Source organism: Bos javanicus, chromosome X (assembly GCF_032452875.1).
Source record: "Bos javanicus breed banteng chromosome X, ARS-OSU_banteng_1.0, whole genome shotgun sequence".
In the NCBI taxonomy this organism is placed as follows: domain Eukaryota; kingdom Metazoa; phylum Chordata; class Mammalia; order Artiodactyla; family Bovidae; genus Bos; species Bos javanicus.
The window spans coordinates 137,656,052-137,679,166 of NC_083897.1; the positions used below are offsets into that span (position 1 = coordinate 137,656,052).

The 23,115-nt window shown below is 51.9% G+C and overlaps 1 protein-coding gene, 1 long non-coding RNA gene and 1 pseudogene across 2 annotated transcripts; 2 read left to right on the top strand and 1 right to left on the bottom strand.

Annotated features, from left to right (window-relative positions):
* Window positions 1-2,518: 2,518 nt before the first annotated feature.
* Window positions 2,519-3,511, bottom strand: LOC133242128 (uncharacterized). Its single transcript, XR_009734773.1, has 2 exons — window positions 3,043-3,511; window positions 2,519-2,856 (listed from the first exon to the last, which is right to left on the bottom strand). It is a non-coding gene; the product is annotated as an uncharacterized LOC133242128 (long non-coding RNA).
* Window positions 3,512-11,704: 8,193 nt separating this feature from the next.
* LOC133242710 (testis-specific Y-encoded protein 1-like) lies at window positions 11,705-15,971 on the top strand (annotated as a pseudogene).
* A 447-nt stretch (window positions 15,972-16,418) lies between these two features.
* LOC133242711 (testis-specific Y-encoded protein 1-like) lies at window positions 16,419-18,972 on the top strand. The gene is given in 3 exon segments (XM_061408848.1): window positions 16,419-16,527; window positions 16,530-16,714; window positions 18,515-18,972. Coding segments are annotated over 3 exon segments (648 nt in total). The 3' UTR covers window positions 18,869-18,972.
* Window positions 18,973-23,115: the final 4,143 nt, after the last annotated feature.

Sequence of the window (23,115 nt, forward strand, 5' to 3'; positions counted from 1 at the left end):
AAAACTGTAAGGGAATTTTTAAGAAAAAACATCCACAAAAGATAGTTTTAGCAGCCCCAATGAACGTAATTTTATTTTCTCCATAGTCTCAAAATAACTGACAAGTAAGAATGAATTTCACTTTAAAACATAGTTTTCAAATTCAGCAGGATATTTTATGTTCAAATATAAGAAGATTTTCTAATTTTCAAGCTAAAAAAGTTTGTACCTTTCAGAGAATACTTTGTTTCACTAATTTAGACTAAACAAGAGCACATTGTGTGTCATTACATTGACAATCTTTGTGGTACAACTGTGTATTTAGAATCAACTGTTTGAACGTGGGATGTGTTTTAGGATGTTCCCTCAGGGACTGCAGGCTGTGCAGGAAGTGGTCTCAAGGCCTTCCAAACCATTAAGAATGCTCTGTGGAATGGAGCAGTGGTAAACATGTCAGGGCTGTATATTGTCACCCTGCTTATTTAACTTCTATGCAGAGTACATCATGAGAAACGCTGGGCTGGAGGAAGCACAAGCTGAAATCAAGATTGCTAGGAGAAATATCAATGATCTCAGATATACAGATGACACCACCCTTATGGCAGAAAGTGAAGAACTAAAGAGCCTCTTGATGATAGTGAAAGAGGAGAGTGAAAAAGTGGGTTTAAAGCTCAACATTCAGAAAACTAAATCATGGCATCCGGTCCCATCACTTTATGGCAAATAGACAGGGAAACAGTGGAAACAGTGGCTGACTTTATTTTTTTGGGCTCCAAAATCACTGCAGATGGTGATTGCAGCCATGAAATTAAAAGACGTTTACTCCTTGGAATGAAAATTATGACCAACCTAGGCAACATATTAAAAAGCAGAGACATTACCTTGTCAACAAAGGTCTGTCTAGTCAAGGCTATTGTTTTTCCAGTCATCATGTATGGATGAGAGAGTTGGACTATAAAGAAAGCTGAGTGCCAAAGAATTGATGGTTTTGAACTGTGGTGTTGGAGAAGACTCTTGAGAGTCCCTTGGACTGCAAGGAGATCCAACCAGTCCATCCTAAAGGAGATCAGTCCTGGATGTTCATTGGTAGCACTGATGTTGAAGCTGAAACTCCAAAATTTTGGCCAGCTGATGCGAAGAGCTGACTTAGTGGAAAAGACCCTGATGCTGGGAAAGGTTGAGGGCAGGAGGAGAAGGGGACAACAGAAGATGAGATGGTTTGATGGCATCACCAACTCAATGGATATGGGTTTGGGTGGACTCCAGGAGTTGGTGATGGCCTGGCGTGTTGCGGTTCATGGGGTCACAGAGTCGGACACGACTGAGCGACTGAACTGACCTGAAGCATGGCACCCTGTGTTGGCGACAACTGTTTATCAGGGTCTTCTCTTAATTAACTTCCTCGTAGAAGACAATTTTTAAAGTACTGAAACTGAGGCCAAATGAAATTAGTGTGCATATGTATTTATATACATATTTTAAAAGTTTGTACCTTGTGAATAATAAAAAAATATTAAAAGCTAACATAAATGACAACAAACTTTTCAACTCAAGCCAACTAAATTTGGTTTTGCAGGGGAAAAATATTTAATTACTGACATTATTTTAGAATACTGGAGTATGGAGATGGTAATCAAAACAGAACCAGCTGTAACTTGGTTTTATTCTTGTAATAAAACTCTTCATGGGAAATGTTCCCCAGTATTACCTGCACTGGATGTGGGCCACTCCCCGTGCCTCGCCTTTGGAAGGCCACTGCTCCATTCTAAATTTCTTAGCTAAAACAGGCCTAATCAATATTGGTTTTTGGACCTCCAAAAAACACCATTATTTTCCTTCTTTTCCTGCCTCCTATCTCCCCCCTCTTTCTTTCCTTTTCTTTCTTATTATACAACTGTTAACGTTTGCTTTCCATTTATAGTTATTACAGAGTACTGGCACTCTTCCCCACGTTGTACAATACATCCTTGAGCTCATCTTACACCTAACACGGTGTGCCTCCCACTCCCCCACCTCTGTATAGCCCTTCCCTCATCCCCTCCCCGCTGGTAACCAGTAGATTGTTCTCTATATCTATCTGTGAGCCTCCATTTTTGTTATATTCTCTACTTTGTGGTATTTTTAGATTCTATAAGTGATATCATACAGTATTTGTCTATCTCTGTCTGAGTTATTTCACTCAATAGTTACCTTCCATGTTGCTGCAAATGTCAATATTCCATTCTTTTTATGGGGCAACTTCTTTCTATGCCTTTTAAACAAATGGCACTGCCACCGCACACATGACATGGCTCCCCCGCTCAGTTTCCATCTCTGCACTCACACAGAGATACACCAAGTCCTCTTCCTCTTTTCCTATGGGAAGTATATCTTTGAAGCTGAGTCTGGAACCAGTTCTTCCCCCCCTACTTTCTGGCAAACTTGACTTTCTGGTCCCATCTCCATCCCCACAGACCCATGTCCCTCCCTCTTCACACATTTATCCCTGCCCTGCCCTGCCCTCTCTGGCCCCCACTCTTAGAGAACTCAGAGACAAACATAATTTCACATCAGGTTGATTTTATTTTCATTCTTAATGTATGCAGTTGGTATAATAGTCAATGTCTGTACTGTTGGCCGGTACTCAGTGGCAAGACCCCCGAAGATTTCTGAGGTCTCTAGCCATGCCTTGAAGTCACTGGTTGCCCACCTGTCCCGCTGGAATGACAGGGGTCTCCACACTCTCTGGGACCTCCTCTGGTCCATTCTGACTCAGCTCTTCATTCACCTTGGAACACTGGCTACAGAGCTTTGAGCCTCTGATTTTTCTAAGGTTCCTTGTGGTGGGCGGTTTCTGAGACGTTTTCTTTGTCAGCTTTGCCTGAGGGTGCTGGCCACCTGGAGAAAACAAGAGAGGGGTAGAGAATGGCATTGGTTTGGGGAAGAGGGTGAAGGTGGCCGGGAATGACAGCTTCAGGAGAAGGGGTGTGGGCAGAGAAGGGTTATGTGCCAGGCAAGGACAGGGGAGGGGGTCTTATGGGGTGGGGTCAATGGGCAAGAGGAGTTTGGGTGGGCTCAGCTCACCTTGACATGTTTTTTGGACCTCAATTGAGAGGAGGTCTTCATCCTTTTGTCCCAGGTAACAGGAGGCAGGTGTTTCATAACTACTCTGGAGCCTTGTGGCTTCCCAGTCACCTTAGTCATTTTGAGGCCTCCCAGTGGTTTGCTCCAGAGCCCCTGAGCACCCCTGTATATACCCCTCCCCAGGGAGACACACCCTCATGCTTTATGAGGTCAGCAAGTCTCTTCCCCAGCCAATGGTGGCCCTGGGTGAGCCTTGACATCACAAAGCCCCATCCCGACACCTCTAGCGGAGGATGGGGAGCAATTCAGATGTTTTGGTGGGAGAAATGAGGCATTTATAATTCCCCTAAAGAGGCCTCCAAACTCACCTGCCATCCTCATCTAAGTCAACTCCGATGGGTCACATGGCAGGGAGTGTGTGTCTCCTCCAAACCTTGTCTATTATATCTATTTATGACTGTAAAAGTGTCAGGGAATTAAAAAAAAATTCTGCAAAAGATACAGCTTAAGCAGCCCCAGTTAACGTACGTTTATTTTCTCTGCTGCTGCTGCTGCTAAGTCCCTTTAGTTGTGTCCAACTCTGTGCAACCCCATAGACGGCAGCCCACCAGGCTCAGCCATCCCTGGGATTCTCCAGGCAAGAACGCAGGAGTGGGTTGCCATTTCCTTCTCCAATGCATGAAAGTGAAAGGTGAAAGTGAAGTCGCTCAGTCGTGTCTGACTCTTAGCGACCCCATGGATTGCAGCCTATCAGGCTCTTCCATCCATGGGATTTTCCAGGCAAGAGTACTGGAGTGGGGTGCCATTGCCTTCTCTGGTTTATTTTCTCTAACATAAGACTATTTTCCATAGTCTCAAAATAACTGACAATCAAGAATGAATTTCATTTCAAACCTATTTTTCAAATTCAGCAAGATATTTTATGTTCAAACATAAGACGATTTTGTTCTTTCCAAGCTAAGAAAAGTTTGTACCTTGCACTGAATACTTTGTTTCACTGATTTAGACATAAATAAAAGCACGTTGTGTGTCTTTACCTTGACAATTTTTGTGGTATCACTGTGTATTTAGAATCAACTGTTTGAATGTGGGGTGCGTATTAGTACATTCCCTCGGGGACTGCAGGCTGTGCAGGAAGTGATCTCAAGGCCTTGCAAACCATTAAGGATGCTCTGGGGAAGGGAGCAGTGGTAACCATGGCAGCCTGTGTTGGTGACAATGGTTGAACAGGGTCTTCTCCTAATGAACTCCCTCATAGAAGACAATGAATTGTTAAAGATAAGTACTAAGACTGTGGCCACCTGGAGAAAACAAGAGAAGGGTAGAGAATGGCATTGGTTTGGGGAAGAGGGTGAAGGTGGCCGGGAACGACAGCTTCAGGAATATTCATATATATTCATATATATATGAATTTATATATATATACACACACACAAAGGTGTGTGCATTTGAATATATATATATATATACACACAAATATGTGTGTTTGTTTGTATATATGTACACTGAAACTTTGTACCTTGTGAATAATATATAAAATATTAAAACCTGAAGTATATGACAACAAACTTTTCAAACTTAAACCAACAAAATTTGTTTTGCAAAGGAAAAGTATTTAATTGCTGACATTATTTTAGAATACTGAAGTATGGAGATGGTAATCAAAACAGAACCAGCGTTTACTTGGGTTTATTCTTGTAATAAAAGTCTTCGTGGGCAATGCCCCCCAGTATTGCCTGCACGGGAGGTGGGCTACTCCCCCTGCTCCACCTGTGGGAGCCCATTGCTCCATTCTAAAGGCCTTTGGTCCAAAGAAGACATACAGATGGCTAACAAACACATGAAAAGATGCTCAACATCACTCATTATCAGAGAAATGCAAATGAGAACCACAATCAGGTACCATCTCTCGCCAGGCAGGATGGCTGCTATCCAAAAATCTACAAGCAATAAAAGCTGGAGAGGGTGTGGAGAAAAGGGCACCCTCTCACACTGTTGGTGGGAATGAAACTGGTACAGCCACTATGGAGAACAGTGTGGAGATTCCTTAAACACCTGGAACTAGAACTGCCACATGACCCAGCAATCCCACTGCTGGGCATACACACCGAGGAAACCAGAATTGAAAGAGACATGTGTACCTGAATGATCATCACAGCATTGTTTACAATAGCCAGGACATGGAAGCATCCTAGATGACCATCAGCGGATGAACGGATAAGAAAGCAGTGGTACATATACACAATGGAATATTTCTCAGCCACGAAAAAGAATACACTTGAATCAGTTCTAATGAGGTGGATGAAACTGGAGCCTATTATACAGAGTGAAATAAGACAGAAATATAGATCAATGGAACAAAATAGAAAGCCCAGAGATAAATCCAGGCACATATGGACACCTTATCTTTGACAAAGGAGGCAAGAATATACAATGGATTAAAGACAATCTCTTTAACAAGTGGTGCTGGGAAATCTTGTCAACCACTTGTAAAAGAATGAAACTAGAACACTTTCTAACACAATACACAAAAATAAACTCCAAATGGATTAAAGATCTAAACGTAAGACCAGAAACTATAAAACTCCTAGAGGAGAACATAGGCAAAACACACTCTGACATACATCACAGCAGGATCCTCTATGACTCACCTCCCAGAATATTGGAAATAAAAGCAAAAATAAACAAATGGGACCTAATTAAACTTAAAAGCTTCTGCACATCAAAGGAAACTATTAGCAAGGTGAAAAGACAGCCTTCAGAATGGGAGAAAATAATAGCAAATGAAGCAACTGACAAACAACTAATCTCAAAAATATACAAGCAACTCCTACAGCTCAACTCCAGAAAAATAAATGACCCAATCAAAAAATGGGCCAAAGAACTAAATAGACATTTCTCCAAAGAAGACATACAGATGGCTAACAAACATATGAAAAGATGCTCAACATCACTCATTATCAGAGAAATGCAAATCAAAACCACTATGCGGTATGATTTCACGCCAGTCAGAGTGGCTGCTATCCAAAAGTCTACAAGCAATAAATGCTGGAGAGGGTGTGGAGAAAAGGGAACCCTCTTACACTGTTGGTGGGAATGCAAACTAGTACAGCCACTATGGAGAACAGTGTGGAGATTCCTTAAAAAACTGGAAATAGAACTGCCTTATGATCCAGCAATCCCACTGCTGGGCATACACACTGAGGAAACCAGAAGGGAAAGAGACACGTGTACCCCAATGTTCATTGCAGCACTGTTTATAATAGTCAGGACATGGAAGCAACCTAGATGTCCATCAGCAGATGAATGGATAAGAAAGCAGTGGTACATATACACAATGGAGTATTACTCAGCCATTAAAAAGAATACATTTGAATCAGTTCTAACGAGGTGGATGAAACTGGAGCCTATTATACAGAGTGAACTAAGCCAGAAAGAAAAACACCAATACAGTATACTAACACATATATATGGAATTTAGAAAGATGGTAACAATAACCCTGTGTACAAGACAGCAAAAGAGACACTGATGTATAGAACAGTCTTATGGACTCTGTTGGAGAGGGAGAGGGTGGGAAGATTTGGGAGAATGGTATTGAAACATGTATAATATCATATATGAAATGAGTTGCCAGTCCAGGTTCAATGCACCATACTGGATGCCTGGGGCTGGTGCACTGGGATGACCCAGAGGGATGGAATGGGGAGGGAGGTGGGTGGGGCTTCAGGATTGGGGACACGTGTACACCCGTGGCAGATTCATGTTGATGTATGGCAAAACTAATACAATATTGTAAATTAATTAGCCTCTAATTAAAATAAATAGATTTAAAAACAATGACAACAAAAAAAGAAAGCAGTGGTACATATACACGATGGAATATTACTCAACCATTGAAAATAATACATTTGAATTAGTTCTATTGAGGTGGTTGAAACTGGAGCCTATTATACAGAGTGTAATAAATCAGAAAGAAAAACACCAATATTCTAACACATATATATGGAATTTAGAAATATGGTAATGATAACCCTGTATGCGAGAACGAAAAAGAGATACAGATGTACAGAACAGTCTTTTGGACTCTGTGGGAGAAGGCGAGGGTGGGATGATCTGAGAGAATAGCATTGAAACATGTATATTATCATATGTGAAACAGATCGCCAGTCCAGGTTCAATGCATGAGACAGGGTGCTCGGGGCTGGTGCACTGGGATGACCCAGAGGGATGGGATGGGGAGGGAGGTGAGAGGGGGGTTCAGGATGGGGAACACATGTACACCCGTGGCAGATTCATGTCAAGTATGGCAAACACCACTACAGCACTGTAAAATAATTAGCCTCCAATTCAAATAAATAAATTAAAAAAAATTAACTAAATTCCTTTGCTAAAAAGGGCCTGATCAGTGTTGGCTTTGTGACCTCCAAAAACACCATTATTTTTCTTCCTTTCTTCCCTCCTTCCTCCCCCCTCTTCCTTTCCTTTTCTTTCTTATTATACAACTGTTAACGTTTGCTTTCCATTTATAGTTATTACAGAGTACTGGCACTCTTCCCCACGTTGTACAATACATCCTTGAGCTCATCTTACACCTAAGAGGGTGTGCCTCCTACTCCCCCACCTCTGTATTGCACCTCCCTCTTCCCCTCTCCGCTGGTAACCAGTAGATTGATTGCTATCTATATCTGTGAGTCTCCATTTTTGTTATATCTTTTACTTTGTGGTGTTTTCAGATTCTATAAGTGATACCATACAGTATTTGTCTATTTCTGTCTGAGTTACTTTACTTAATAATATACCTTCCATGTTGCTGCAGAAGTCAATATTCCATTCTTTTTATGGGCCAACTTCTTTCTATGTGATTTTAGCAAATGGCACTGCCACCCCACACATGACACGGCACCACAGGTAAGTTTCCATCTCTGCACCCATGCAGAGAAACACCAAGTCCTCTTCGTCTTCTCTCATGGGAGGTATATCGTATAGTTTGAGGCAACTGACATGCCACTCCCAAGAACACACCTGAAAGGCATATATCAGGAGGAGTCAGAAACAAATCCTCTTTTGTGGGATGAGAAAAAGGGTCCCAGAGGACCACAGGGGACCCAGAGGGAAAAGTGCATTGGATGCTAAGGCAGGGGTTGGGGATGTTCATCTGGCAGCTGGGCAAGCAGGAATACCAAGATGCAGAGGCCTGCAATGCCAAAGTGGTACTCCCATATGACCTCTCTGTGCCTGAAGTACGGGTGGTCCCGAAAGGAAACAAGTACTCCCGAAAGGGAGTACTCACAGATGGCTGTTCCGGTGCCCTTGCTCTGCCCGAGACAGACCCTGTTACTCGAGACTCTTCCTTCCCCGGCATGCGGCATGACTGGCTCCTTGACTTCAAGCAGATTATGAACCACCGTCAGATGCCTGTCATCATCAGTGACTGAGATGAAGACTTGCTTAGCTCCATGATGGCTTTGAAGGGCAGGGAGGGAGCCTGAGGACAGGTCGGGGGCGGAGCTGGGCAGGCACGTGGGGGTCGGGGGATCCTATGCCCTGGGTGCATGCGTTCGCCGTGAGGCTTTGGAAAGGAAAAACGGAAGATGTGGATGCCTGCCTGGCAGGCAAGCTGCGGACCCTAGAAGCTTGTGCACCTTCACCTTTTCCATCTTCCCCGTCCCGGTGGGTGCTGGAACGAGGCCATCCCCAGTCCCGCTGCAAGTTGGTATTTTCCTTTCGGGACAACCCGTCCTTCAGGAACAGAGAGATCGTTAAGGACTACCACTTTGGCGACGCTGGTCCCACCTGGCTCCCAGGGTGGTGTGGGTGGGTGGGAGAGGGTGTCAGATGGGCTGCCTACCTGAATCTTTCCTGTCTCCCTCGTCCTCCGCCAGGATACAGGGCATGTATGTCCTCTCCGGTCCACGGCTTCTGTGAGGATGGATGGGAGCTCCCAGCCTCAGGCCGGATACCCGCAGTGTGAACTTCCTCAACTGGTTGTTGGACCACAACTCTCCAGGATGTAACAGGATTGCTGAGGTGGGGTCCATCTGGGCCTCCCCAGAATGGACGATTGGTGTTGGGGTTCTTGGCTGCCCATGGGAGGGCTCGGGGCTGCTTATCCATATGCTGACCTCCCCTGTGCAGCCAGCAGATCATTGGCGAGGGCCTGTGAGTCAATCCCCTGCAGTATTACCCACAGGAGGAAGGTCCTGCCATGAGAGGTAAGTGACAAGACACAGAGGTTGTGAGGGGGTCAGGAGGTGAGGCCTGAAGGCAGATCCGTGTAGAGGCCAGGACCCTCTCCTCTCCCCGGTGGGGAAGCTCAGGCTCATGCAGCCTGGATGCACAGCCTGGATTCAGGTCATATGGGTAGCAGGTGACAGGCTGAGACTCGAGGCTTGGGGGCTTCTTGTGTCCTAGTCTCATACAGAGCAGCTGTGCTTACAGCATGCGAGACCCAGGTGATTCTTACAGAGGCAGGCTGAATTAAACACCTTTGTTGGCATCATCCTTTCCTGGGTCCTCTGCTCACGGAGACCCCAAGGCTTCTCCGGTGTGAGCCCCATGATTCAGGGTGCCAGGGCCCTGAAGCCTGCCAGCACGCTGTGGCTGTCGGGGATGTGCCGACAGCATGTGGCCCACCAGGCGAGGAGGCGGCCTTCTTCAGTGGGCAGGCGGTGGAGGACAGAGTGGCCGTGGAGGATGGACAGGTGGTGTGGTCGGGCAAGTGTTCCTGCTGCTGGTGGAAGACATCATTGAGGAGGTTGAAGTGGTGGTGGAAGAGGAGCAGGGGAAGCTGTCCTTGCAGGAGCGGGAGGAGAAGCCAGAGGAGCAGGGCCATGAACATCCAAGGACAGGAGCTTCAAGCAACCAGCCCCCATGGAGGCATGGGAGGCATTGGTGGTCCTGTAGGTGGAGCTGAGCTCCGCAAATGAGACAGACCCCAAAGCCTATCTTCGCCTCCAGAGGAAGGACCATCAGAGGAGAAAGTGTCCCTCGAGTCACAAAAGTGCCATCATCCAGGGCAACCCTGGCTTGTGGGCCAATGCCGTATCCTTAGTGCCACTTCTCAGAGGTCAGATGCTTAGGAGGATGAGAAGGAACAGGAGCAGGAGGAGGGGTGGGGGTGAGGGAACCCGCCAGCCGAGGGGAGGCCAAGGAATCTGGGGGGCAAGGCAATGGCAGTTCAGGGGCGCTGTCATCTCCACAGGCACAGTGCCAGCAGAGACTGGGAACCTCTCTACCTGTACGTGTCTGAGCAAATGACTATGGGAGGCTCAGTTTGGCTCGCATCTCAGTAGGAGCTGCACACTTTGGCAGGGAATGGATGTCATCAGTGACTGGAGACAGTCTGGCAAATGACTGCACTACATCCCTGCCACCTCTTGTCAAGACAGGGAGCAAGGAAGAGACCCAGGCCTCTCTTGCTAAGTGCACAGACACACGCACTTGTGCACGGAGAACGCATGCTGCAGAGACTGCAGATCCTGAAGTTTCAGGCAACTGACATGCCGCTTCCCAGGACACCCATGCCAGGCATACATCAAGAGCGGTCAGAAACAGATCTTCCCTTGGGGGATGCAGACAAGGGTCCCAGAAGACCACAGGGGACCCAGAGGGATGAGCATGTCGCATGGTGTGGAAGGGGCTTGGGATGTCGTGTGGCGCCTGGGCAAGCGGGAGTACCCAGATGCCAGAGCACCAGTGATGCCAAACTGGTACTCCCATACGACCTCTCTGTGCCTGGAGTACGGGTGCTCCCGAAAGGAAACAAGTACTCCCAAAAGGGAGTATTTACAGATGCCTGTTCTGGTGCCCTTGCTCCACCCGAGACTGACAATGTTACTCGAGACTCTTCCTTCCCCAGCATGTGGCATGACTGGCTCCTTGACTTCGAGCAGATTATGAACCACTGCCAGAGGCCTGTCATCATCAGGGATGGAGATGAAGACTTGCTTAGCTCCATGATGGCTTTGAAGGGCAGGGAGGGAGCCTGAGGACAGGTCGGGGGCGGAGCTGGGCACGCACGTGGGGGTCGGGGGATCCTATGCCCCAGGTGCATGCGTTCGCCGTGAGGCTTTGGAAAGGAAAAACGGAAGATGTGGATGCCTGCCTGGCAGGCAAGCTGCGGACCCTAGAAGCTTGTGTACCTTCACGTTTTCCATCTTCCTGGTCCTGGCGGGTGCCGGAATGAGGCCATCCCCAGTCCCGCTGCAAGCTGGTATTTTCCTTTTGGGACAACCCGTCCTTCAGGAACAGAGAGATCATTAAGGAGTTCAACATTGGCAACGCTGGTCCCACCTGGCTCCCAGGGCGGTGTGGGTGGGTGGGAGAGGGTGTCAGATGGGCTGCCTACCTGAATTTTTCCTGTCTCCCTCGTCCTCTGTCAGGATATAGGGAATGTACATCCTCTCCGGGCCACGGCTTCTGTGAGGATGGATGGGAGCTCCCAGCCTCAGGCCGGATACCTGCAGCATGAACTTCCTCAACTGGTTGTTGGACCACAACTCTCCAGGATGTAACAGGATTGCTGAGGTGGGGTCCATCTGGGCCTCCCCAGAATGGATGATTGGTGTTGGGGTTCTTGGCTGCCCATGGGAGGGCTCAGGCCTGCTCATCCGTATGCTGACTTCCCCCGTGTGGCCAGCAGGTCATTGGCGAGGGTCTCTGAGTCAACCCCCTGCAGTATTAGCCCCAGGAGGAAGGTCCTGCCATGAGAGGTAAGTGACAAGACACAGAGGTTGTGAGGGGGTCAGGAGGTGAGGCCTGAAGGCAGATCCGTGTAGAGGCCAGGACCCTCTCCTCTCCCCGGTGGGGAAGCTCAGGCTCATGCAACCTGGATGCACAGCCTGGATTCAGGTCGTGTGGGTAGCAGGTGACAGGCCGAGACTGGAGGTTTGGGGGCTTCACATGTCCTAGTCTCCTTCAGAGCAGTTCTGCTTACAGCATGCGAGACCCAGGTGATTCTCATGCAGGTGGGCTGAATTAACAACCTTTGTAGGCATCATCCTTCCCTGGGTCCTGCTGCTCACGGAGACCCCAGGGCTTCCTCCGTGTGAGCCCAAGGGTTCAGGGTGCCGGAGTCCTGAGAGCTGCCGGTGCGCTGGGGCCGTCAGGGATGTTGCAGACAGCAGGTGGCCCACCTGGCGAGGAGGCTGCCTTCTTCAGCGGGGAGGCAGTGGAGGAAGCAGCGGCCCTGGAGGACAGAGAGGTGGTGCGGTCCAGCAAGTGTTCCAGTTGCTGGTGGAAGACATCATTGAGGAGGTTGAAGTGCTGGTGGAGAAGGAGCAGGGGAAGCTGCCCTCGAAGGAGCCGGAGGAGAAGTCGGAGGAGCAGGGCCGGGAACATCCAAGGAAAGGAGCCTCGAGTGACCAGCCCCCACTGGAGGCGCTGGAGGCATTGGCCACCCTGCAGGTAGAGTTGAGCTCCCCTAATAAGAAACACCCCACAGCCTATCTTCGGCTCCAGAGGAAGGACCGTCAGAGGAGAAAGTGTCCCTTGAGTCAGAGAAGTGCCATCATCCAGGGCATCCCTGGCTTGTGGGCCAAAGCAGTGTCCTTAGTGTCACTTCTCAGGGGTCCGATGCTCAGGAGGACGAGAATGAACAGGAGCAGGAGGAGGGGTAGGTGTCAGGGAATCTGCCAGCTGACGGAGAGGGCACCAAGGGAATTAGTGGGCAAGGGAATTGGGCACCAGGGGAGCTGTGATTTCCACAGCCGTAGTGCCAGCACAGCCTATGAATCTTTCTACCTGTACATGTCTGAGCAAATGAGTATGGAAGGCTCAGTTTGGCCCGCATCTGAATAGAAGCCACACACTTTGGCAGGGAAGGAATGCCATCAGTGACCAGGGCAGTGTACCAGATGACTCCTGTACATGCTTGAGACCCCTTGTGAAGATAGGTTGCAAGAGAGAGAACCAGCCCTCTCTTGCTAAATGCACAGACACTGGCACTTGCACAGGGAGAATGCATGCTGCACAGACTTCAGATACTGAAGTTGGAGGCAACTGACATGCCACTCCCGGGACACACGTGACACCCATACATCAGGAGCGGTTAGAAACAAATCCTCCCTTGTGTGATGAGAACAAGGGTCCCAGAGGACCACGGGGGACCCAGAGACATGAGCACATTGGCTTGTATAGCAGGGGCTGGGGATGTCAGTGTGGTGGCTGGGCAAGCGGGAGTATCCAGATGCAGAGGCCAGCGATGCCAAAGTGGTACTCCTTACCGACCTCGCTGTGTCTGAGACGTCTTCTCTGGTACACTGCTTCTGTGAGGATGGATGTGGCGCTCCCAGCCTCAGGCCAGTCACCATGAGCCTGAACTTGCTCAACTGGTCGTTGGACCACAACTCTCTGGGATGGAACACGACGGCTAAGGTGGGGTCCTTTTGGGCCTCCCCAGAATGGGCGATTGATATTGGGTTTCTTTGCTGCCCAGGAAGGGCTTGGGGCCGGGCCAGTCCAATGATGATCTCCCCCGTGTGGTCAGCAGATCAGAAGGTCCTGCCATGAGAGGTAAGTGACGAGACACAGAAGTTGTGAGGGGATCAAGAGGTGAGGCCTGAAGGCAGATCCGTGTAGAGGCCAGGACACTCTCCTCTCCCTGGTGGGGAAGCTCAGGCTCATGCAGCCTGGATGTAGTCTGGATTCAAGTCATGTGGGTAGCAGGTGACAGGCTGAGACTGGAGGCTTGGGGGCTTCTCGTGTCCTAGTCTCATACAGAGCAGCTGTGCTTCCAGCACGTGAGACCAAGGTGATTCTCACGGAGGCAGGCTGAATTAAGCACCTTTGTCGACATCATCCTTCCCTGTGTCCTCTGCTCATGGAGACCCTGGGGCTTCTTTGCTGTAGCCCCACGATTCAGGGTGCTGGGGCCCTGAGACCTCCTGGTGCGCTGGGGCCGTCAGGGATGTCGTCGGCAGCATGTGGCCCACCAGGCGAGGAGGCGGCCTTCTTCAGCGGGCAGGCAGTGGAGGACAGAGTGGTCCTGGAGGACGGACAGGTGGTGTGGTCGGGCAAGTGTTCCTGCTGCTGGTGGAAGACATCATTGAGGAGGTTGAAGTGGTGGTGGAAGAGGAACAGGGGAAGCTGTCCTTGCAGGAGCGGGAGGAGAAGCCAGAGGAGCAGGGCCATGAACATCCAAGGACAGGAGCTTCCAGCAACAAGCCCCCATGGAGGCACGGGAGGCATTGACGGTCCTGTAAGTGGAGTTGAGCTCCGCAAATGAGACAGACCCCAAAGCCTATCTTCGCCTCCAGAGGAAGGACCATCAGAGGAGAAAGTGTCCCTCGAGTCACAGAAGTGCCATCATCCAGGGCAACCCTGGCTTGTGGGCCAATGCCATATCCTTAGTGCCGCTTCTCAGAGGTCAGATGCTTAGGAGGATGAGAAGGAACAGGAGCAGGAGGAGGGGTGGGGGTGAGGGAACCCACCAGCCGAGGGGAGGCCAAGGAATCTGGGGGGCAAGGCAATGGCGGTTCGGGGGTGCTGTCATCTCCACAGGCACAGTGCCAGCAGAGACTGGGAACCTCTCTACCTGTACATGTCTGAGCAAATGACTGTGGGAGGCTCCATTCCGCTTGCACCTCAGTAGGAGTAGCACACTTTGGCAGGGAATGGATGTCATCAGTGACTGGAGATAGTCTGGTAAATGACTGCACTACATCCCTGCCACCTCTTGTCAAGACAGGGAGCAGGGAAGAGACCCAGGCCTCTCTTGCTAAACGCACAGACACACGCACTTGTGCACGCAGAACGCATGCTGCAGAGACTGCAGATCCTGAAGTTTCAGGCAACTGACATTCCGCTTCCCAGGACACACAGGCCAGGCATACATCAAGAGTGGTCAGAAACAGGTCCTCCCTTGGGGATGCGGACAAGGGTCCCAGAGGACCACAGGGGACCCATGGGATGAGCGTGTCGTATGGGGTGGCAGGGGCTTGTGCTGTCGGCGTGGCGCCTGGGCAAGCGGGAGTACCCAGATGCCAGAGCACCACTGATGCCAAACTTGTATGCCCATACGACCTCTCTGCCTGAAGAACGGGTGTGAGCCCTTTTGGGAGTACTTACAGATGCCTGTTCCAGTGCCCTTGCTCTGCCCGAGACTCACCCTATTACTCAAGACTCTTCCTTCCTCGGCATGTGGCATGACTGGCTCCTTGACTTTGACCAGATTATGAACCACTGCCAGAGGCCTGTCATCATCAGGGATGGAGATGAAGACTTGCTTAGCTCCATGATGACTTTGAAGGGCAGGGAGGGAGCCCGAGGACAGGTCGGGGCAGAGCTGGGCAGGCACGTGGGGGTCGGGGGATCCTATGCCCCGGGTGCATGCGTTCGCCGTGAGGCTTTGGAAAGGAAAAACGGAAGATGTGGATGCCTGCCTGACAGGCAAGCTGCGGACCCTAGAAGCTTGTGCACCTTCACCTTTTCCATCTTCCCAGTCCCGGCGGGTGTCGGAACGAGGCCATCCCCAGTCCTGCTGCAAGCTGGTATTTTCCTTTCGGGACAACCCGTCCTTCAGGAACAGAGAGATCATTAAGGAGTATGACTTTTGGGACACTGGTCCGACCTGGCTCCCAGGGCGGTGTGGGTTGGTGGGAGAGGGTGTCAGACACACCGCCTACCTGAATCTTTCCTGTCTCCCTCGTCTTCTGCCAGAATATGGGGCATGTATGTCCTCTCCGGTCCATGGCTTCTGTGGGGATGGATGGGAGCTCCCAGCCTCAGGCTGGATACCCGCAGTGTGAACTTCCTCAACTGGTTGTTGGACCACAACTCTCCAGGATGTAACAGGATTGCTGAGGTGGGGTCCATCTGGGCCTCCCCAGAATGGACGATTGGTGTTGGGGTTCTTGGCTGCCCATGGGAGGGCTCGGGGCTGCTCATCCGTATGCTGACCTCCCCCGTGCGGCCAGCAGATCATTGGTGAGGGCCTGTGAGTCAACCCCCTGCAGTATTAGCCCCAGGAAGAAGGTCCTGCTATGAGAGGTAAGTGACAAGACACAGAGGTTGTGAGGGGGTCAGGAGGTGAGGCCTGAAGGCAGATCCGTGTAGAGGCCAGGACCCTCTCCTCTCCCCGGTGGGGAAGCTCAGGCTCATGCAGCCTGGATGCACAGCCTGGATTCAGGTCATGTGGGTAGCAGGTGACAGGCTGAGACTGGAGGCTTGGGGGCTTCATGTATCCTAGTCTCATTCAGAGCAGGTCTGCTAACAGCACGCGAGACCCAGGTGATTCTCATGGAGGCAGGCTGAATTAAGCACCTTTGTCAGCATCATCCTTCCCTGGGTCCTGTTGCTCACCGAGACTGGGAGTTCTTCGGTGTGAGCCCAACGATTAAGGGTGCCGGTGCCCTGAGAGCTGCTGGGGCGTTCGGGGATGTTGCAGACAGCAGGTGGCCCACCTGGCGAAGAGGCTGCTTTCTTCAGCGGGGAGGCAGTGGAGGAAGCAGCAGCCCTGGAGGACTGAGAGGTGGTGCGTTCTGGCAAGTGTTCCAGTTGCTGGTGGAAGACATCATTGAGGAGGTTGAAATGCTGGTGGAGGAGGAGCAGGGGAAGCTGCCCTCGCAGGAGAGAGAGGAGAAGCTGGAGGAGCAGGGCCAGGAACATCCAAGGAAAGGAGCCTCAAGCGACGAACCCCCACTGGAGGCGCTGGAGGCATTGGCCGCCCTGCAGGTAGAGTTGAGCTCCCCTAATGAGAAAGACCCCACAGCCTTTCTTTGGCTCAGGAGGAAGGACCGTTAGAGGAGAAAGTGTCCCTTGAGTCAGAGAAGTGCCATCATCCAGGATATCCCTTGCTTGTGGGCCAAAGGCGAATCCTTAGTGTCGCTTCTCAGGGCTCAGATGCTCAGGAGGACGAGAAGAAACAGGAGCAGGGGGAGTGGTTGGAGTCAGGGAAGCTGCCAGCTGAGGGGGGCGGGCGCGCCAAGGGAATTAGGGGACAAGGGAATTGGGATCCTGGGGAGCTGTGATTTCCACAGCTGCAGTGCCAGCAGAGCCTATGAATCTTTCTACCTGTACATGTCTGAGCAAATGAGTATGGAAGGCTCAATTTGGTCCACATCTGAATAGAAGCCACACACTTTGGCAAGGAAGGAATGCCATCAGTGACCAGGGCAGTGTTCTAGATGACTCCAGTACATGCATGCGACCCCTTGTGAAGACAGGGTGCAAGAGAGAGAACCAGGCCTCTCTTGCTAAATGCACAGACACTGGCACTTGTGCATGGAGAATGCAGGCTGCATGGATGGCAGATCCTGAAGTTGGAGGCAACTGACATGCCACTCCCAGGACACACGTGACAGACATACATCAGGAGCGGTTAGAAACAAATCCTCCCTTGTGGGATGAGAACAAGGGTCCCAGAGGACCACGGGGGACCCAGAGGGATGAGCACATTGTCTTGTATGGCAGGGGCTGGGCATGTCAGTGTGGTGGCTGGGCAAGGGGAGTACCCAGATATAGAGGCCAGCGATGCCAGAATGGTACTCCTTAACGACCTCTCTGTGCCTGAGACGTCTTCTCTGGTACACTGCTTCTGTGAGGATGGATGTGGCACTCCCAGCCTCAGGCTGGTCACCATGAGCCTGAACTTGCTCAACTGGTCGTTGGACCACAACTCTCCAGGATGGAACAGGATTGCTAAGGTGGGGTCCATTTGGGCCTCCCCAGAATGGGCGATTGATATTGGGTTTCTTTGCTGCCCAGGAAGGGCTTGGGGCCAGGTCAGCCCCATGCTGACCTCCCCTATGTGGCCAGCAGATCAGAAGGTCCTGCCATGAGAGGTAAGTGACAAGACACAGAAGTTGTCAGGGGATCAGGAGGTGAGGCCTGAAGGCAGATCCGTGTAGAGGCCAGGACACTCTCCTTTCCCGGTGGGGAAGCTCAGGCTCATGCAGGCTGGATGTACAGCATGGATTCAAGTCATGCGAGTAGCAGGTGACAGGCTGAGACTGGAGGCTTGGGGGCTTCTCGTGTCCTAGTCTCATACAGAACAGGTCTGCTAACAGCACGCGAGACCCAGGTGATTCTCACGGAGGCAGGCTGAATTAAGCACCTTTGTCGGCATCATCTTTCCCTGGGTCCTCTGCTCACAGAGACTCCGGGGCTTCTTCGGTGTGAGCCCCACGATTCAGGGTGCTGGGGCCCTGAGACCTGCTGGCACCCTGGCGCCGTCAGGGATGTCGCCGGCAGCAGGTTTCCCGCCAGGTGAGGAGGCTGCTTTCTTCAGTGGGCAGGGAGTTGAGGACGCAGTGGCCCTGGAGGACGGAGAGGTGGTGTGGTCCGGCAAGTATTCCTGCTGCTGGTGGAAGACACCATTGAGGAGGCTGAAGTGGTGGCGGAAGAGGAGCAGGGGAAGCTGTCCTCGCAGGAGCTGGAGGAGAAGCCGGAGGAGCAGGGCCAGGAAGATCCAAAGACAGGAGCCTCGAGTGACCAGCCCCGCCTGAGGCTCTGGAGGCATTGGTGGTCCTGTAGGTGGAGCTGAGCTCCGCAAATGAGACAGACCCCAAAGCCTATCTTCGCCTCCAGAGGAAGGACCATCAGAGGAGAAAGTGTCCCTCGAGTCACAAAAGTGCCATCATCCAGGGCAACCCTGGCTTGTGGGCCAATGCCGTATCCTTAGTGCCGCTTCTCAGAGGTCAGATGCTTAGGAGGATGAGAAGGAACAGGAGCAGGAGGAGGGGTGGGGGTGAGGGAACCCGCCAGCCGAGGGGAGGCCAAGGAATCTGGGGGGCAAGGCAATGGCGGTTCAGGGGCACTGTGATCTCCACAGGCACAGTGCCAGCAGAGACTGGGAACCTCTCTACCTGTACGTGTCTGAGCAAATGACTATGGGAGGCTCAGTTTGGCTCGCATCTCAGTAGGAGCTGCACACTTTGGCAGGGAATGGATGTCATCAGTGACTGGAGATAGTCTGGTAAATGACTGCACTACATCCCTGCCACCTCTTGTCAAGACAGGGAGCAGGGAAGAGACCCAGGCCTCTCTTGCTAAATGCACAGACACACACACTTGCGCACGGAGAACCCTTGCTACAGAGACTGTAGATCCTGAAGTTTCAGCCAACTGACATGCCACTTGCCAGGACACACATGCCAAGCATACATCAAGAGCGGTCAACAGATCTTCCCTTGGGGGATGCAGACAAGGGTCCCAAAAGACCACAGGGGACCCAGAGGGATGAGTGCATCACATGGTGTGGCAGGGGCTTGGAATGTCGGTGTGGCACATGGGCAAGCGGGGTTACCCAGATGTAGAGCAGCAGCGATGCCAAACTGGTACTCCCATACGACCTCTCTGTGTCTGAAATACTGGTGGTCCCGAAAGGAAACAAGTACTCCCAAAAGGGAGTACTTACAGATGCCTTTTCCGGTGCCCTCGCTCTGCCCGAGACTGACCCTGTTCCTCGAGACTCTTCCTTCCTCGGCATGTGGCATGACTGGCTCCTTGACTTTGAGCAGATTATGAACCACTGCCAGAGGCCTGTCATCATCAGGGATGGAGATGAAGACTTGCTTAGCTCCATGATGGCTTTGAAGGGCAGGGAGGGAGCCTGAGGACAGGTCGGGGGCGGAGCTGGGCAGGCACGTGGGGGTCGGGGGATCCTATGCCCCGGGTGCATGCATTCGCCGTGAGGCTTTGGAAAGGAAAAATGGAAGATGCGGATGCCTGCCTGACAGGCAAGCTGCGGACCCTAGAAGCTTGTGCACCTTCACCTTTTCCATCTTCCCAGTCCCGGCGGGTGTCGGAATGAGGCCATCCCAGTCCTGCTGCAAGCTGGTATTTTCCTTTCGGGACAACCCGTCCTTCAGGAACAGAGAGATCATTAAGGAGTATGACTTTTGGGACGCTGGTCCGACCTGGCTCTCAGGGCGGTGTGGGTTGGTGGGAGAGGGTGTCAGACACACCGCCTACCTGAATCTTTCCTGTCTCCCTTGTCTTCTGCCAGAACATGGGGCATGTATGTCCTCTCCGGTCCATGGCTTCTGTGGGGATGGATGGGAGCTCCCAGCCTCAGGCTGGATACCCGCAGTGTGAACTTCCTCAACTGGTTGTTGGACCACAACTCTCCAGGATGTAACAGGATTGCTGAGGTGGGGTCCATCTGGGCCTCCCCAGAATGGACGATTGGTGTTGGGGTTCTTGGTTGCCCATGGGAGGGCTCGGGGCTGCTCATCAGTATGCTGACCTCCCCTGTGCGGCCAGCAGATCATTGGTGAGGGCCTGTGAGTCAACCCCTGCAGTATTAGCCCCAGGAAGAAGGTCCTGCTATGAGAGGTAAGTGACAAGACACAGAGGTTGTGAGGGGGTCAGGAGGTGAGGCCTGAAGGCAGATCCGTGTAGAGGCCAGGACCCTCTCCTCTCCCCGGTGGAGAAGCTCAGGCTCATGCAGCCTGGATGCACAGCCTGGATTCAGGTCATGTGGGTAGCAGGTGACAGGCTGAGACTGGAGGCTTGGGGGCTTCATGTATCCTAGTCTCATTCAGAGCAGGTCTGCTAACAGCACGCGAGACCCGGGTGATTCTCATGGAGGCAGGCTGAATTAAGCACCTTTGTCAGCATCATCCTTCCCTGGGTCCTGTTGCTCACCGAGACTGGGAGTTCTTCGGTGTGAGCCCGACGATTAAGGGTGCCGGTGCCCTGAGAGCTGCCGGTGTGCTGGGGCATTCGGGGATGTTGCAGACAGCAGGTGGCCCACCTGGCGAGGAGGCTGCCTTCTTCAGCGGGGAGGCAGTGGAGGAAGCAGCAGCCCTGGAGGACTGAGAGGTGGTGCGGTCTGGCAAGTGTTCCAGTTGCTGGTGGAAGACATCATTGAGGAGGCTGAAATGCTGGTGGAGGAGGAGCAGGGGAAGCTGCCCTCGCAGGAGCGGGAGGAGAAGCCGGAGGAGCAGGGCCAGGAACATCCAAGGAAAGGAGCCTCGAGTGACCAGCCCCTCACTGGAGGCGCTGGAGGCATTGGCCGCCCTGCAGGTAGAGTTGAGCTCCCCTAATGAGAAAGACCCCACAGCCTTTCTTTGGCTCAGGAGGAAGGACCGTTAGAGGAGAAAGTGTCCCTTGAGTCAGAGAAGTGCCATCATCCAGGATATCCCTTGCTTGTGGGCCAAAGGCGAATCCTTAGTGTCGCTTCTCAGGGCTCAGATGCTCAGGAGGACGAGAAGAAACAGGAGCAGGGGGAGTGGTTGGAGTCAGGGAAGCCGCCAGCTGAGGGGGGCGGGCGCGCCAAGGGAATTAGGGGACAAGGGAATTGGGATCCTGGGGAGCTGTGATTTCCACAGCTGCAGTGCCAGCAGAGCCTATGAATCTTTCTACCTATACATGTCTGAGCAAATGAGTATGGAAGGCTCAATTTGGCCCACATCTGAATAGAAGCCACACACTTTGGCAGGGAAGGAATGCCATCAGTGACCAGGGCAGTGTTCTAGATGACTCCAGTACATGCATGCGACCCCTTGTGAAGACAGGATGCAAGAGAGAGAACCAGGCCTCTCTTGCTAAATGCACAGACACTGGCACTTGTGCACGGAGAATGCATGCTGCACAGACTGCAGATCCTGAAGTTGGAGGCACCTGTCATGCCACTCCCAGGACACACGTGACAGGCATACATCAGGAGCGGTCAGAAACAAATCCTCCCTTGTGGGATGAGAACAAGCATCCCAGAGGACCACCGGGGACGCAGAGGGATGAGCACATTGTCTTGTATGGCAGGGGCTGGGGATGTGAGTGTGGCAGCTGGGCAAGCGGGAGTATCCAGATGCAGAGGCCAGTGATGCCAAAGTGGTACTCCTTAACGACCTCACTGTGCCTGAGACGTCTTCTCTGGTACACTGCTTCTGTGAGGATGGATGTGGCGCTCACAGCCTGAGGCCAGTCACCATGAGCCTCAACTTGCTCAGCTGGTTTTTGGACCACAACTCTCTGGGATGAACAGGATTGGTAAGGTGGGGTCCATTTGTGCCTCCCCAGAATGAGCAATTGACATTGGGTTTGTTTGCTGCCCAGGAAGGGCTCAGGGCCTGGTTAGTCTCATGCTGACCTTCCCCGTGTGGCTAGCAGTTCAGAAGTTCCTGCCATGAGAGGTAAATGACAAAACACAGAAGTTGTGAGGGGGTCAGGAGGTGAGGCCTGAAGGCAGATCCATGTAGAGGCCAGGACACTCTCCTCTCCCCGGTGTGGAAGCTCAGGCTCATGCAGCCTGGATGCACAGCCTGGATTCAGGTCATGTGAGTAGCTGGTGACAGGCTGATCGTCGAGGCTTGGGGACTTCATGTGTCCTAGTCTCATTCAGAGCAGCTCTGCTTACAGCACGCGAGACCCAGGTGATTCTCACGGAGGCAGGCTGAATTAAGCGCCTTTGTCTGTGTCATCATTCCCTGGGTCCTCTGCTCATGGACACCCTGGGGCTTCTTGTGTGTCAGCATGATGATTCAGGGTGCCAGTGCCCTGAGACCTGCTGGTGCGCTGGGGCCTTCGGGGATGTCACTGGCAGCAGGTGGCCCACTAGGCGCGGAGGCTGCCTTCTTCAGTGGTCAGGCAGTGGAGGATGGAGCAGCCCTGGAGGATGGAGCAGTGGTGCAATCCGGCAAGTGTTCCTGCTGCTGGTGGAAGACATCTTTGAGGAGGTTGACGTGGTGGCGGAAGAGGAGCAGGGGAAGCTTTCCTTGTAGGAGCGGAGGGAGAAGCCAGAGGAGCAAGGCCAGGAACATCTAAGAACAGGAGCCTCGAGTGACCAGCCCCCACTGGAGGCGCTGGAGGCATTGGCGGTCCTGCAGGTGGAGCTGAGCTCCGCACATGAGAAAACCACAAAGCCACATCCAAAACTTGGCCACTCAGCAGCACTGCAGAAGTAGATGTGGAAAAGGCTTCAGAGTCTTCAGGCTCAGGTGCTGCGAACAGCTTCGGAGCTTCTTTTTAAGTCATGCAGGGAAGGACACGCAAGTGAGTGAAGGCTAGAGTGAGTTTTCTGTTAAAAACAGATTGTCTGGGGAACAGACGGGCTGGGTGGAGCTGAGCCCAAGGAGGCTCGGAGTCCATACTGAGAAACCCTGATGCCTCTCTCTTGTCTCTGCCTCCTC